General features: G+C 40.7%; 1 protein-coding gene across 3 annotated transcripts in view; it reads right to left on the bottom strand.

Moving 5' to 3' along the window:
* Positions 1 to 16,145, bottom strand: part of LOC137159393 (transmembrane protein 263-like) — a 286,196-nt gene that overhangs the window by 240,773 nt on the left and 29,278 nt on the right. For all 3 annotated transcript variants that reach the window (XM_067557610.1, XM_067557611.1, XM_067557612.1), the window contains exon 2: positions 13,266 to 13,356. In XM_067557610.1, coding sequence (XP_067413711.1) covers positions 13,266 to 13,325 — 60 coding nt within the window. In that variant the 5' untranslated portion in view covers positions 13,326 to 13,356. The remainder of the gene's footprint in view (positions 1 to 13,265; positions 13,357 to 16,145) is intronic.

Genomic DNA, 16,145 nt, shown 5'->3' with positions numbered 1-16,145 from the left:
GGGTCTCCTAAAACAACAGTGGGCACAGTAACTTCATGTATGACAATGCAATTTGATGGGAATAGTGTACCAGCCTGTCCATGGCCATAGACTCCTGACTGGCAGGTGACCCCAGCATCATGAACTTTTCCAGTGCAGCCCATAAATTAGCCTCTGTGGTCCACAAGGACCTGCATAACAATGGTGTGGTATCCTATGCAGTTTAGGTACTTGTGTGCTCCTTGAGGAAGGCATACTATGGGAATGAGTCCCAACAACATGCCCAGAGCACTTTGGAAACCCCATTCTCTCAAAATGTAAATAATTACTTTATGGATATCGTTTATGCCCAGCATCTTTGGGTAAATCACACACCTGATTGCCTCAGAAACCTCTGTCACTACTTTACCCACAGTTGACTTTCCAACACCAAACTGGTTAGCAACTGACCTGTAGCAGTTTGTATTAGCCAGCTTTCAGACCATTATAACAACCTGCTTCTGGACCAGCATGGCTGCCCTCATACATGCATTATGACACTGGAGGATCAGAGGAAGCAGCTCAAACACCTCCAGACGTGGAGCTTTCGTCCTGCAAAAGTTCTGGACCCACTGCTGGTCATCCCAGATCTGCATGTGCTTGTCACCCTGCTCCAGAAGTGCTGGTCTATATAGGAGGCACCAGTGGCCACACCAAGACAGACACGAGCAGCATCACCCAGTTTGAGTATTCCATACCTGTATCGTCAATCTCTTCTTCTTCCTGTTATGAGCCTTCATTAGGTCAAAAAACACCTCTGAGATGTCCACCAGCATCCCATGGATGTTCTGCCTGTTTCCTAAAACAGTAGTGAAAGCCCAAGCAAGAGAAGCTCTTCACACAGTGATTCCTCCATTCTGCTGGCTCTAGTTGCTGGGAACGTACAGACCCAAAAAGCAGCTCAGCAGGATGCATTGGCGGACAGCAACAGCATCCTGTACTGTGCATGGCAAACAGTCAAATTTTCCCACATTGTACCATGAACCAACAGCTAGAACAGCCACAGCTGAGGAGGGTTTGAGGAAGCTTGGGATATGGTAGTTTGACTCAGGTCTACGTACTGCGGGGTGGACACTGGAGCCTGGGTTTGGGGCTCAGGTCCAGAAATTCTAAACGACTCAAATTCCACTAACCCAGGGCTTACACTTCAGTGAAGACATACCCAAAATCTATAATGTCTTTAAAAAAATAAACCCTGCTCATACAGCCTCTGTTCCATACTCTGGTCTCAGTTCAGAATCTGGGGAAGCTAAGTGTAGCTGGATTTGACTTATCACCACATTCTCAATTATCTTCCCAAGTGATGAAGCTTCTATCATTTCTCTTATGAGGATATACTACAGCCCAACAGATCTCATAGACAAGACATATTTCCTGATACATAGCCATTTCCCTTTTAAATTACATTCCATTATACCCTAGGTATGCCCCTAAATACATTTTTCTCCATGGAAAACATAAGATGTGTCTGTTCTTCAAATCTGAAAAATTATTACAAGCTCTGCTGTAAGAGTATGTGAAGTCCACAAGCTCAATAGCTCTGGAACAAGATGCTTACAAGTTTTACTGCTGAAGTGCTCTGGATTTTTTTCTTATTTGTTATGTAAAGTAAAACACTCAATCAGGGTTAAATGCAAAAACCTGCAATATTGTAACTTAATATTGTCAGGCTATAAAACACACATTACAAGCAGCACAGCCACTGATGATGTTAAATTGGAACCCTACTTTGTATTTCTCAATGTCCTGATTTTAACAATGCGGCATTAACATTTAGTTAGTACAGGATGGGATACTTTGGCATTAATATAATTAAGTAGGTGCTTCTTTACACATTCTGTTCAACTGTAGTCCAATATCCCTCTACATACCAATGGCTGGCCTAACCAAATAAGATTATTTTAGACTATAAGACATAATGATGGCGAGCTTGGAACCAAGAAATGGAGGAACTCTGGAAGATAAATGCACATCAGGAAGAAACAAGAAAATAGCCAAAGTATATAGAGTACAAATAGTCATATTGGTGTTGAACCTTCGCATGGGTCAATTGAATTTTTTTGATAAAATTCAGTTGTCAGAAAAATAAAACCAACAGGTTCAGTATGAGCACTAGTTTCTCTTGTAGATTCTTGAATAGATACTAAATACCTATTTTAGTGACAAAGACATGTTACAAACTGCTCATCAGTTGCCCATCCTTTGGAAAGACCACACTTACATGCAATATCTCACAAGCTACAGGTCATAGGTGCTGGAAAGTAATGACAATTCTAAATGATCAAGTTCTCCTGCTGCTTGTGAGCTAATTTGCATCCTGCTGCAATATTGATTTAAGAATCCCAGATCCTGGCACTTGTTACAGGCCAGATGAAGTGTCAGGTGTGACCATTTTAATCTTTACATTTCAAATTAAATTCACAGTTCCTACAGGACAAGAAAGTGGTTCTCACCTCATTTGCTTTTGGGATGCTCTGCAGAGTACGCAGACAATTAAATTCAGCACAAAGCAATATAAAACACCTAAAATGTATGACAGGAGACGGATAATCCCCATGTTGAGTCTCAGATTTCAGGTAATGATGACTGCAATATTAAATATGGTAGACACACTAAGAGTACACACCCCAATAGGCAGAGGGGAATATTAAGAACTCAGCATTAGCTAAAACGTCTCTTAGCAAACACAGAGACAATCAGGTAAGGTGTGGGAAATGGAGTGGATAGGAGAAGACAATTCCAAAACGTTAGATCAGAGAAGCCCACTAATATGCTTTTAGAACATCCTCCACACATCATTAGAAAAACATCTTATTCCTATCAGTTAGCGATTCAGAGAAATTAGAGATGGATAAAAGCATTGTTACATTGCCATCTACTCGCTAGTGGAAGGTTGCACCCTACATTACATTTTCCAGTTTGTTTTTAAATGTCTCAAGCAATGCTGCTTCCATCTCTTTTGGAGCCTATTCCACAATTAGTGAAATCTTAAGCTAGAAGGGTAAGATCCAACATTTAACTACCTTTTTACAGGCCTTTTACAAAAATTCTATTGTTTGTAAGCATATTTAACAGTGTGAAAACCAAATTACTTTTAATTACCATTTTTCTCTGTGTTCTTTGGGCCTCCTGCTATATTACCTTGGATATGATCTTCTTAGGATTCCACAAGGTAAACCGGTCAGTATTGGAGGTCAGGTCAGTATTGGAGCCCCCAAGTAAAAACCCAGGGTACTGCAAGAGGTGGTGCAGATAACTCAGAAGGTGGTGCACTTCCCTTCAATTCCATACTAAACCTATATTCCACACTGGTGCTTCTTGACACCAATGTGGAATATAGGTTTGGTCATTAACACTTACATGGCATTTAAAGAAAACTCAAAGAAAACAAGGATAATATTAATCCTAGTGTCCAAGCTATATACTAGATCAAATGATTAAATTCTGCTTCCCTAAAATTAGAATAGGAAGAATAAACTATGGAGAAATGTTGTTGCTGCAGCTGTTAAACAGTTCTGCTTGTTCATACCAGATGTAGCTGCATTTAAGAGTGGATGAAGTGAATCTTGTGCATTTCTATTTGCAAAAAATGTTATGATGAAAACAATACATAAAACCTTTCCCATACCTTTCACGCTTGGGTATCTAAAATTAGTCAACTAAATCCATATTTGGGCATCTAAGTAAAAGCCATTTGATTTCTCAGAGATGCATAAGTAAGTGCCCACAAATTCCACTGAAGTTAATGGGAGCAACAGGTGCTTAGCTTGATTTTTGGACACTGAGCATCTGCTGCTCTGTTAACTGCAGCAGAACTTGTGAGTGCTCAGCACATGAAAGAAATCAAGTTATTTTGGTGTCTAACTTCAGGCACCAAAGTTTGAAAATTGTGTGTGAGAGTGTGTGCTTGTGTGTAAATATCTATTATTTGTGATATACATCACATCCACACATTCAGATTTCACACATTTTAAAGTACAAAATGTAGACTAAAGTCCGTCACTTTAATTATATGATAAGATATGGTCCCAAACCCTATGAAACAGATGTGACCGGATGCATTTTATTTTTTTTAAAAGAGACTCATTCCCAGAACCATTTTAAACACAATTTGTTTATATATAAACAATATATATTATATAAATAACTAGAAATATATATTTTCTGTTTAAAGAGAACTCCTGACAGAAGCTCTTATTGAACCTTCCACTTGAAATTTCTGTACATAAATAGATAAATACTGTACAAACCAAAAGGCAAACAATGAGAATACAAGTAGGATAGGCCAAGTATGAACACCTTCAGGGAAAATTAGATAGTTATTGATTCACCATATAAGCTAACTATACTGACAAGAACCACTGATAAGAAATTCACCCTATTTGTTTAAGTTATACAAACCTCTCTTCTGGAATAGGCCAGGCATTTGAAATCTTTTTACACTGTGAACATATGCAACATTTATTGAGACAATGATTTTGTGGGGCATGGTGTGGGCTGGAGACAGGGAGAACAGCCAAAGTAACATCTCATTGTACCATTTGAGACCACAAGAACCAAAAGCAAGAGCAGGGCTGAGGGAGAAAATGAAACCAAAAATTTAAACTGCATTCATGCTGTTTCTAGGAGAGACTGTAATATGGCTGCTGAAACGAAAATTCACGCGGTCAATGAGAAGTATATTACTGCAATATCACGGAGGGGGTACTACACCAGAAATCCAACAGCAAACTTAAATTAAAGATACCAAAAAGAGAGTGAAGTGAAATAAAGCATGAGAAGGTACAGCTGACCGTTAGGGAACCTAGAAACATAAGAGAGTCTCAGCCGCTGTTAAAATAAAAGGGAGCGGGAGTGAGAGGGGGATGGATTGGACTGATGTTAAGGTGTTTTACAAGCCTGGCAAAAAATATTTACACAGACTGTGTGTGGAGGGTGGGGCTTTTGCTCTAAGTCAGTTTTCTCTGCGGACACAAAGACTATTTTGAATTACAGCAGAGAAAGGCTGGACACAATCTGGATCAACAACCCCAAAAAACCCAAAACAAAACAAATGAGATGTTGCTTTTAAATTCCAGGGCACTTAGAGAAGTCGATCAGAAAACATTTCACAGAGGAGAGGACACTCAAGGAACACTGAGTCCCAGATCCAAAGAACAGACAGCTGCATGGTTTAAGTAGTAGTAAGTAGAAATCAGCAAAGTGATTTCAGGAAGGAAGGAAGTAGCGAGGCCAAAGGTAAGCAAGAACTGTTACTCCCATTTCATAGGTGGAGAAAATTGATTTTCAGAGAGGGGAAGTGACTTGTCCAAGACCACACAGTAAGTCAGTAGTATAACCAGGAACAGATTATAGGTCTCCCGATTCGCAGCCCTTTGTCTTAACCACGAGACCATCCTTTCTCCCCCTGGTGGCTGCATGCACATAACTGAGGGCAAAATGTTTTCCACTAGCCATAAACACAAAAAAACCCAGAAGCATGTGGTAGACTAACTGAATGCAATGGATGAAACACTCAGTCTCATAAGGTGTTTTAGTAAGGTTTAATTCTTTAGACTGGCTAAACAAAGATTTATAGACTTTATAGGGCTTTATAGACTACTTGAAAGGAAACAGGGAGCTGGTACAAATAACTTCTTCAGAGGGAATCACATCACTGTCATTGGGATACATACACCAGGGGTCACCTTAGATACTTTTTTATATCATGCTTAAAAAGTAAGATAAAACTTGCAGATAGCAGGTCTGAAAATCTAGTGTGGCTCATATTTGTAGCACTCCTGGCATAGGGATTTAAAGCTATAACCATACAGCTTGCTGGTGAAAGTTCATTTCCAGTGCAGACACTGTTGTGCTGGGAGTCATATATGTCTCAAAATCAGTAAGAAAAGCCCATACAATTAATGTCTCTCAGAGATTACAAGTAGAGAGACCGGCTCCAGCAATATTCTAGATGCACAACAGCCTCTTGATTGGAATGGATGACTGCTGATATTAGGCTCTGGGACCTGATTTAAATCCATTTCCTGCTGCACTAAATACATTTTACATTGGTGTAGCACTTTTCTCCTGAAAGAACCCTCATGCACCATACCATGACGACGCTGTAAAACGCTCAAATGCATTTTGGTGCTGTTGAACACGTGGAACTACTGAAATGCAGCCACTTTTAGGGTGGTGGCGGCAGCAAGCAAACAGTGTACAGCACATTGCAGCACAGTAGGTGAGAGTAAGTTTTGGGAAAGACCCTGCTATAAAATCTTGTTCTTATGATAAGTCTTCCAGGCTCTATGATAACCATGCAGAGATGACAAGACCCAGTTTTCAGACATTTTTATTCAAAAGAACCCTCCTAAAGTGAGCCAAATAGAACTTTGTGTGTCTGCCTTAGAAGAGATGAAGGTTTCTGCCTGGACTGGAACCTAGCGTGCAGAGAAAACACAGATGGTTCAGATACTAGGCTCACACTTTAGGGCTTTAGGCCATTTCCTCCAACCAGTTTGATGATGAGAACTTTAATGTTTACTACTTACAAAGATCACTTAAACCTCTAGGAGCTTATAAACAACTGACTCATAGACTTTAAGGTCAGAAGGGACCAACATGATCATCCAATCTGACCTCCCACACAACGCAGGCTACAGAACCCCACCCATCCACTCCTGTAATAGACCCCTGACCTCAAATCATGGTTTAAAGACTTTAAGGTACAGAGAATCCACCAGCAAGTGAGCCGTGCCCCATGCTACAGAGGAAGGTGAAAAACCCCAGAGCCTTTGCCAATCTGCCCTGGCGGAAAATTCCTTCCTGACCCCAAATATGGCGATCGGCTAAACCCTGAGCATGTGGGCAAGACTCACCAACCCAAGAAAGAATTCTCTGTAATAACTCAGAACCCACGCCATATAACATCCCTTCACAGGCCATTGGCATATCTACCACCATCCCCTCCATACATTTATCAAGCTCAGCTTTGACACCAGCTAGGATTTTTGCCCCCACTGTTCCCCTTGGAAGGCTATTCCAGAACTTCACTCCTCTGATGGCTGGAAACCTGCATCTAATTTCAAGTCTAAACTTCCTGATGGCCATTAGTTCTTGTGTCCACATTGGCGCTGAATTTAAATAATTCCTCTCCCTCCCTGGTATTTATCCCTCTGATGTATTTAGAAAGAGCAATCATATCTCCCCTCAACCTTCTTTTGGTTAGGCTAAACAAGCCAAGCTCTTTTAGTCTCTCTCATAAGACAGGTTTTCCATTCCGCAGATCATCGTAGTAGCCCTTCTCTGCACCTGTTCCAGTATGAATTCATCTCTCAAACATGGGAGATCAGAACTGCACACAGTATTTCAGATGAGGTCTCACCAGCTCCTTGTATAATGGTACTAACACCTCCCTATTTCTACTGGATATACCTCACCTGATGCATCCAAGGACCACATTAGCTTTTTTCCACAGCCACATCACATTGCTGGCTCATAGTCATCCTGTGATCTACCAATACACACAGGTCCTTCTCCTCCTCTGTCATTTCCAACTGATGTGTCCCCAGCTTATAGTAGAAATTCTTGTTATTAGTCCCTAAATGCATGACCTTGCACTTTCCACTATTAAATTTCATCCTATTTCTATTACTGCAGTTTACAAGGTCATCCAGATCTTCCTGTATGATATCCTGATCCTTCTCTGTAATGGCAATACATCCCAACTTTATGTCATCCGCAAACTTTATTAACACATTCCCACTTTTTGTGCCAAGGTCAGTAATAAAAAGGTTAAATAAGATTGGTCCACTAGTAACCTGCCTCCAGCCTGACAGTTCACCTTTCAATATGACCTGTTGTAGTCTCCCCTTTAACCAGTTCCTTCTCTGCCTTTCAATTTTCATACTAATCCCCATCTTTTCCAATTTAACTAATAATTCCTCATGTGGAACTGTATCCAATGCCTTAGTGAAATCTAGGTAAATTAGATCCACTGCATTCCCTTTGTCTAAAAAAAAATCTTATCTTCTCAAAAAAGGACACAACTCTACACAACTCACCCGCTGCCCCTAAGGCCCACTCAAATGCCCGTTTTCAGCTCTGTTTGCTGGCTCCTGTGCCACTGCAGCTGAAGTTTATAAACTTCCAAAAGGGGGGGGAGGAGCCAGTAATGAATGCAGCTTTGGAACCAAACAGGACCCACCAGTACTAGGGTTAAAACAAGCTATATCTAAATTTACAGCTTTATATTCCCAAAGTGATTTACAGTTTAACATGCTACAGCAGATAGCCCCGCAGTAGGGCAGGTCACCAGGTGAGGAGAGCAAAGCCTTTAAAACCAACTTGCTTCACTCCAGCATTTGCCAACCTTCACTGGTATGAGCTATCAACTCCTTTCATCTGCTGTCTACAGTGAAGCATTTAGCACAACACCAGGGGAGAAGCATTCCATGCAATGCAAGTTACCATCATCAACCCTTTGCTAAAGGCCCTTTCTTATTAAATAGGATATCGACCAGATCAAAGAGTAAGGAGATGAAAAAAGGTGTCATGAAGTCAAAAGGTAAAAGGCCACTAGGCCTACTAGCACTGATCCCCTAAAATTGAGGGGGGTAATAAAACCACCCCGGTGATATTACAGAGGAGTTTGTAGGATTAAATACTTTATCTCATCCACAGCCAAGGAAGCGAGCAAGGTATCTAAAACTTCTGACACACCACAGATTTCATGCACCAGAACCCATAAGAAGATTTTCTCCTAAGCAGCCCCAGCAAGAAACAAGACTGGACAGATAAGATTATTTGGCAACTGCTGCATTATTAAGCCTGCAGTGCCCTCCTGTGTCTACACAAGGAATTCTCAACAAAACACACTTTAAATTGGTGCCTGGAGAGAACATTTTGCTCTCTGTCTTTTGGCAGGTTTAATTTTGCAAAAGTAATAAACTTTGATATCATACTATGGGTCTAACTTATGTCCAGTCCTTTGCTATCCTCAGCAAGACACTATTACATCATTCTCCATTTGAACTCAAGAACAAAAGGTGTGTTGATGTAGTCAGTAGTAGTTTCATCTTTCATCACAAGCTAAAATATGGAGTCACCTAGCACACCTGGATTCAGAGCAGATGGCACTAATAAAATAGAAAGTAACATTATCATTATCAAAAAATACAACAAATATTAACAGCACATACTGAAACTTGGTTAAGGATAAAAAACCCTTGCCGGTTTTTAACCTAGGCCTGGTCTACACCACACACTTACATTGATATAGCTACCTCTCTTAGAGGTGTAAAAAAGTCCACACCCACTATACCAATATAGCAATGCCACTATCCCAACCTAATCCCAGGTGTAGACAGCGCTAGGTAAATGGAAGAATTATTCTGTTGACCTAGCTACCGCCTCCTGGGGAGATGGATTATTTATAGCAACAGGAGAAGCCTTGCCCTCAGCATATGTAGTGTTTTAAGTGTAAACATACCCCTAGTCAGTTACCTTAGCTGAGGTATCTACAATTTCTTCCTTACATGATTATTTGCAACTATAGGAATGTTTTAATACCTCAAATGACAGAGGGACATCAGAAAGCACAACATCGCTATATTACTAATCACACTTATGTAAGTTTATCCAAGAAAAAAGTAGTTTTGATGTCACCATTTGAAATTAAGCTTTTCCCTACTCATGATGCACTTGTTAAATTAATGATCCTCATATGCATGAGAAAAGGTGCTGTGTGACTGGACAGCTCTGCTCTAATAACTTAGGGTACTGGAAAGACAAGAGAATAATACAAGTGAGTTAAAGTCCTGCATTTGCAGAGGAGTGTGCTACAGTATTATTCGGAAACACAATGCAACCCCTGTAGGACCAGCTTTTGATTTTACTGCATCTTATATTATATATATATATAGATATATATATAGAGAGAGAGAGAGAGAGAGAGAGAGAGAGAGAGAGCGCCACACAGTACTTCTAATTCCCTTCTCTCCCGGATGAGACTAAATGCACTTTGCAGAATGGAAACTGAAGTCACTATGATGCAACTTGGTGAAATACTGGATTGAGCCAGAAGAGCAGAGACTCTGAAGAGCTTGCCGTCCCTTGTGCTCTCATTACAAGAAGGCAAGCAGACACTGTCTCCAATATCATAGATGCCAGGAAACAAGAGTGCAGCACAGTTACAACATGATTTACTGTATGTTTTGCAAAGCATTTGATTTAATTGGGAAAATGTTATCAAGAGGAATAGGCTGTAATAAAAGAGCGACTGAAAGAAGATGGTGCTTAATTGCATCTTCTATTAAAAGAACTTCAAAGCTCTATTCTTATTGTATGCCATTTTTGTAATGGCTCTTGTAGTTAAGCTATTTTGCCCTTTCCCAGAATCTTTGTAATAATCATAGCTGGTATATGTTGTTGTTAGGACCACAGCAAGTGAACTAGAAGAGACCCCTCCCTGTTGCTTAACTCTACCAACATATAGTGCCACCGTAACCCCAGCACAATCCCATGGCTTATTTTATGGCAGTTTTTCTCTCTCTCCTTTGCACCCCAGAGGACAGTGCAGCAGAAGGTAGCTACTCAGCATCCTGGGGATCCATCCCCCTCATTTTGTTACCCTTTACAAATCAAAGGTAGGCATGGAGTTCAGTATTTAAGATAAGGGACACATCTACTGCCCTGATAGTTTACTGCATTGCCCACATCATCCCAAATACATTTCTGTCCTAGTATCAGCAATAGTGGGAAGAGCTGGAGAATATGTGCTTATCCTAGACTGCTCAGCAGTGCACTCAAGATGAAATATCGCTGCCAGCAACATGTTTTCCATCACTCTTCAACCTGGCTGGATGACAGGTAAAGGCAAAAGGCTTCTCTTGACGGTTCCTTGACCAAACATTCAACCACAACTATATTCGGTTACATTTATCACAAGCCTTATATTAATCACCTCAGGAGCATGAAGCCACTGGTCAAAGGCCAGATATGGTGAAAGCTGCTAAATGTATTCCTTGTACAGTAAACTTGACATGAAAAGAGGATATCCTATGTTTCACCATTTCAGGATTACTCAGTCTTTAAATTCACTTTAATCCTGGCTCAGGGAAGTAACTGAGATCCTTATCCCCATGATGTGTGGTGGTTGTGTGCTGGCTTCACTGTCATTACAGAAGGAAATGAGACCATTCAAATTCCCTTATTGAGGCTCAAAACACTGTCCCAAAGACTAAAAGGCCAGACAGCCCTCTATTAACCCACCAATAATTCTAAAGCTCCAGAGAGCTTGTAGATTCAGCTTGTAGAATTTGAACAAAACACGCATTCGGATATCTTTGGTGGTGACCATTCAGGTATCACACCCTTAACAAGAAATCACTGACTGCATTTCTATTTCACAGAAACACCACCACAGCTGATGGTTTGATGGCAACCTCGCAGCCGGCAACACCACAGGATCCCCACTGGTTTCCATAGAGAAGTAATATTCTGGCCAAGCGAGCAGCAAGCCTCATGTATTATTTAGTTAAAAATCTGTTTAGTCATCATCTTAAACACAGAATGATAACTCTCACTCCTTCCATCTGTTCTCAGTACCCTGGAAGTTTAAGACAGCAGTAGCAGGAGGACCTGGAGAAGTCAGTGTTACACCTACCTCCATATTACAATCTACTAGTAAAGAACCACTAGAAGATGCAAAGCAGCAGAACAAGTACTCAGCACTCAATGAGGAAGCTACAGCAGAATGCTGTGCGAGAGGCAACAGAGCTATTCTACCCAATACACATCCCATTGAGACAGTGACTGTCACCGTCTTGCCTATGCACAGGCTGGGCTCTTCCCTTTAAGAAAAGTAATTAAAAGTACAAAATAAAAGGGTTTATGTTCCCAATGACAATTGACAGGCTAGAGACCCCCATTTTAATAGTAAGTTGTTAATAAGAGGCTCAGTGCTTTCTGAATTGTTTAAGCCTCCCAAAGATTATGAATAATTGTATTTTTAAAAAGTCACTGAATTGGAGACAAGAAAAAGCTCGAGATGAATCATGCATGCTACAGTGTTCGCAGCTTCTACTGAAAAGAAAAGCATCACCTATTTTGCTCAGCACAGAATTGGGAACATTCACACAGCGAGAAGAGATTTGTTCCCTGTATAATCCGGGCCACATAATTGGAAATGAGGTTTTTAATTAAAATTGGCATTTCTGATCCTCCTGCTGACTGAAGGCCTCTTCCTCAGACTGCTAAACCAGTTTCCAAGAGATGGCAAAAAGAAAAAGAACCTGGCAAACCTATAAAACCTGGATTTGTTTAGTCTGCACTGGGGACGATTCATATTACAGGTTACTGCAGACAGGTAAGGAGAGGGAGCAGATGACCTACTAAAGCAGGCTTTCCCCATGATTACAGTAAATCACAAACAAGACAGGACAAAAACTAGCTTTCCTCAGTCAACAATCAGGATGCTCAGACAGGACAATTTTAAATCAGAAACCTTACTGTCAGTGGGTGTGTCCACCCTGGAGCTGAAAGTTGTAATTTCCACATTGAGTATGCCCATGCTAGCTCTGACTGAGCTAGTGCACTAAAAATAGAAGTGTACCTGCAATAACGCAAGCAGCGGTTGGGCCTGGCCACCCTGAATATGTACCTAGACTTTCAGACAGGATTGAACTCATAGCCTAGTGGTGCAAGTGACAGGAGAGGCTAACTGCCCAAATACAATCCTGTCGGAACCTCAGGTACATGCTCAGGGCAGCCAGTCCCTCCTGCTGCTTGTGCTGCTATGGCTTCACTTCTCTGATTGAGCTAGTGTGCTAAAAATAGCAGTGCGTGTATGTCTACTTGAGCTGGAAATGACACCTTTCAGCTCCACTGCAGACATACCCAAAGAGTCCAGTTTTATGTGAAGAACAGTACATGCCCTTCAACATGTGCAGCTTTCTTTGGCATAAACTAGGCTCGGGTGCTGGCTAGGACTCCTGCTGAGAGGTCAAACTCAGCTTTCAGCCTTAGCAAAAGTTCTCCCCACCCTAACCCCTTTGAGAAAGAAAGGTCCTGTGTCAGGAAAGCTGTACTGGCTAATGAGGAACAGTCTCCCAATGGGTTACAAGGAGTTCATACCATCTTGGGGTTGCCAGTTTTGGTTGGATGTATTCCTAGAGGTTTCATCACATGACAATCTTTAATTCCTGGAGACTCCAGGACAATCCCGTAGTGTTGGCAACCTTATAAAGTGACTGCTAGTACTTTACCTTCAGGAGGCTCCTCCCGCAGATGAGGGGGCAGTTCTTCACTGGCTGTCTCAGCTTCATCTTCCACCATCTGTGTTTCCGAGCTGGGTCCCTATGGAAAAGAACAGCAAGGAGGACTTAATTTAAGAAGAACCGCCACAAGAATGATTAAGGATTGGAAAAAGGCTCAAGGGGCTCGATCTATTTACCTTAACAAAGAGAAGGATAAGAAGCGACTTGATCACAGTCTAAACGACTACATGGGGAGAAGAAACTTGATAAAGAGCTCTTCAGTCTAATAGACAAACTTATAATAAGATCGAACCACTGGAAGTTGAAGCAAGACAATTTAGATGAGAAAGAAGGAGCAGTTTTTTAACCGGGAGGTTAATCAGCCATTGGGGTAATTTACCAAGAGCTGTGGTGGAGTCTCCATCACTGGAAATTTTTAAATCAAGAGTGGATGTTTTTTCTAAATGATATGCTCTAAGTTCAAATGGAAATGATTTAAGCCATATGGCCTTTTATACAGGAGGTCAGACTAGATTATCACAATGGTCCCTTCAAGTTTTATAATCTATGAATGAAAAAGGCATAAAAGAGGCAAGGAGCATGAAGTATTTTCAAGGCAAGGCTGAGTGAGCTAATTTAAAGTCTAGTAGCCCAGTGGGCTATCAAAAGCTGATTTTGATTGCCCACCACTAGCTATACGTGTACATAGTATACAAAACTGATTCTCAAGCAGAATAGCACCTTACCAGGTTCCTTTCCATAGCCCTCAGTTCAATGAAAGTGGCTCGGGGGCCTTTCTAACCCCTATGATTGATCTGCTCATAACCTCACATCTGTATGCTCCAGGCTACCAGATTGATCACGGACCCTAGTGGCAGTCACTTATAGTTAAGGTTGCAAAAAACAGTTTCCATAACACTCACTTTTCACACATACAACTTCAAAAACAACCAACCAACAACACACTTTTGGATGTGATATTTCCCATGTCTTATGTATGCCTAAAAGCTTTTTTGGTTGAAGGTCGAAGAAAAAAACAAACAAACAAAAAAGCCCCTTCATCCTTTTTTATTTTATAAGAGAATGAACAAAACACAGACTTCCCTTTAAAAAAATTCTAACTACATGATTTTTCTCTTATATTTTGAACAATATTACCGTAAAAACCAAGTGAAATCTGAAGCTTAGTGTGGACAAGAGTCTCATTAGGAAACTGGGCTTTTGTTCGCTTTGAAAACAACTAGGTTTGATTTAAACAGAGATTTGATTATTTGAAAATTATGTACTGAACATTTGCAACTGGAAATTTACAGTGGCTCACTTAAACATAGGTGTGCTGCTAACAGGCATAACAAGTTATGTCCAACGAACTTACAAGCTATGGCAGTGGATTTTTTTTTAAACTAGAAAATTAAATTAACACTAGAAAGTGTTAATATCCAATGCTAATACTGTGTTGTATGATCTTTTGCTTCTTCAAGCTTACTGATTTTAAGGCTAACCCCGCAGTGTTGCACATCCTGTATGCTGCCACACACAATTTACCACAGACTGCAATATGCACTATTTTCTATTCCCATTCTTTTCGTTGAACAGGTAGCTTTAAACACTCAACTATTTAGCCACTGATTTAACAAGACAGACAGAAAAAGAAAATTGCATCTTACTACATCACAAAGGGTCTGTTATTAAAACAGGCAAGATATGCTACTCTGCTACATTAACACTATGTTTGCAACCCCGACTTCTGTCTTTTGTGACTAGTGCAATTTTTTTTTTGCAGTATTGATGTTGAGTTAATACATTCCCCGGCCAAATTTACTGTAATTAGTAACAGCATTTACATAGCACCTTACATCTTCAAGTCAAAGCACTGTATAAACATTAAATAATCACACCTCACAAGAACCACATCAGGGAGAGAGGTAAAGTTTTATTTACCCCCAGATTACATTAGGGTGAAACTGAGCCAGAGAAGTTAAATAACTTGCACCAGGCTGTCACAGCCATGATTAATACTCAGGAGTTCTTGGCTGTTAGGCTCATGCTTTGATCGTCTCTTTTGTTCACTTCAGGGATCTGGGCTAGATTTTGAGAAAGGGTTAGAAATTCTGGACTCTGGCTGTAGCTTGAGTGTCCAATATTTAATAGGTGGCTTTGGAAGACCCACATGTTATATTAACCTCCTGCCATCTTTAAATATTTTGCTTCAAATCTATCAATTTTTTGCCCACTAATGCCTTAAGGAGAGGACTGGACCACACACCACTATTGGCAAAACTGAAAAATGATTTGTTTATATGAGACCGCACCTATCTGGCACGCTAGATGCAAGTGCAGACAATTTACAAAGATAAGGACAGAAATCTAGAGGGACCAACATTTATATTATGACCCTCCCAAAATAGCAAAACTAAATGTTCTCCTGGCATCACCTCTGCATCCAGTCTCCATGAGAATGCCTGGGATAAACAGATGAGCTTTTAAAATGTGCTCTGAAAGTTAAGTTTCCACCAGCCCCTGATTATCCAAGTCCACGGAGCTCCAGCAACAGAGCCACCCTTAATACTCCTTCCTCTTCTTTGTTCCCAGGAATTTTTGTGCTGTATTGTATGCTACCCCTTAGGTTGTAACAACCTACACCAGCCTGTTCACCAAGCTACCTCTCTTGCCTCAGTCAGATACCTCCCAAAATGCAATAGCATCTACAAAAACAGTGGAAAGGTTAAAAAAAAAAAAAGCTAACAATAATGGAAGGGAAGTGAAGAAAGGGTCTCTAAAATAGCCAGACCCCCAATCACATAGAACTTCGCAAGTTAAGGCAAACAATTGGAACAGCATCCAGAAGGGAAATGCAAGCCATGTGCAGGACTATAAAATTAATATGCC

The sequence above is a fragment of the Emydura macquarii genome, unplaced genomic scaffold (assembly GCF_026122565.2).
Source record: "Emydura macquarii macquarii isolate MOO-44397 ecotype Brisbane River unplaced genomic scaffold, CSIRO-AGI_Emac_v2 contig_1876, whole genome shotgun sequence".
In the NCBI taxonomy this organism is placed as follows: Eukaryota; Metazoa; Chordata; order Testudines; family Chelidae; genus Emydura; species Emydura macquarii.
This window is presented reverse-complemented; position numbering and strand designations above follow the sequence as displayed.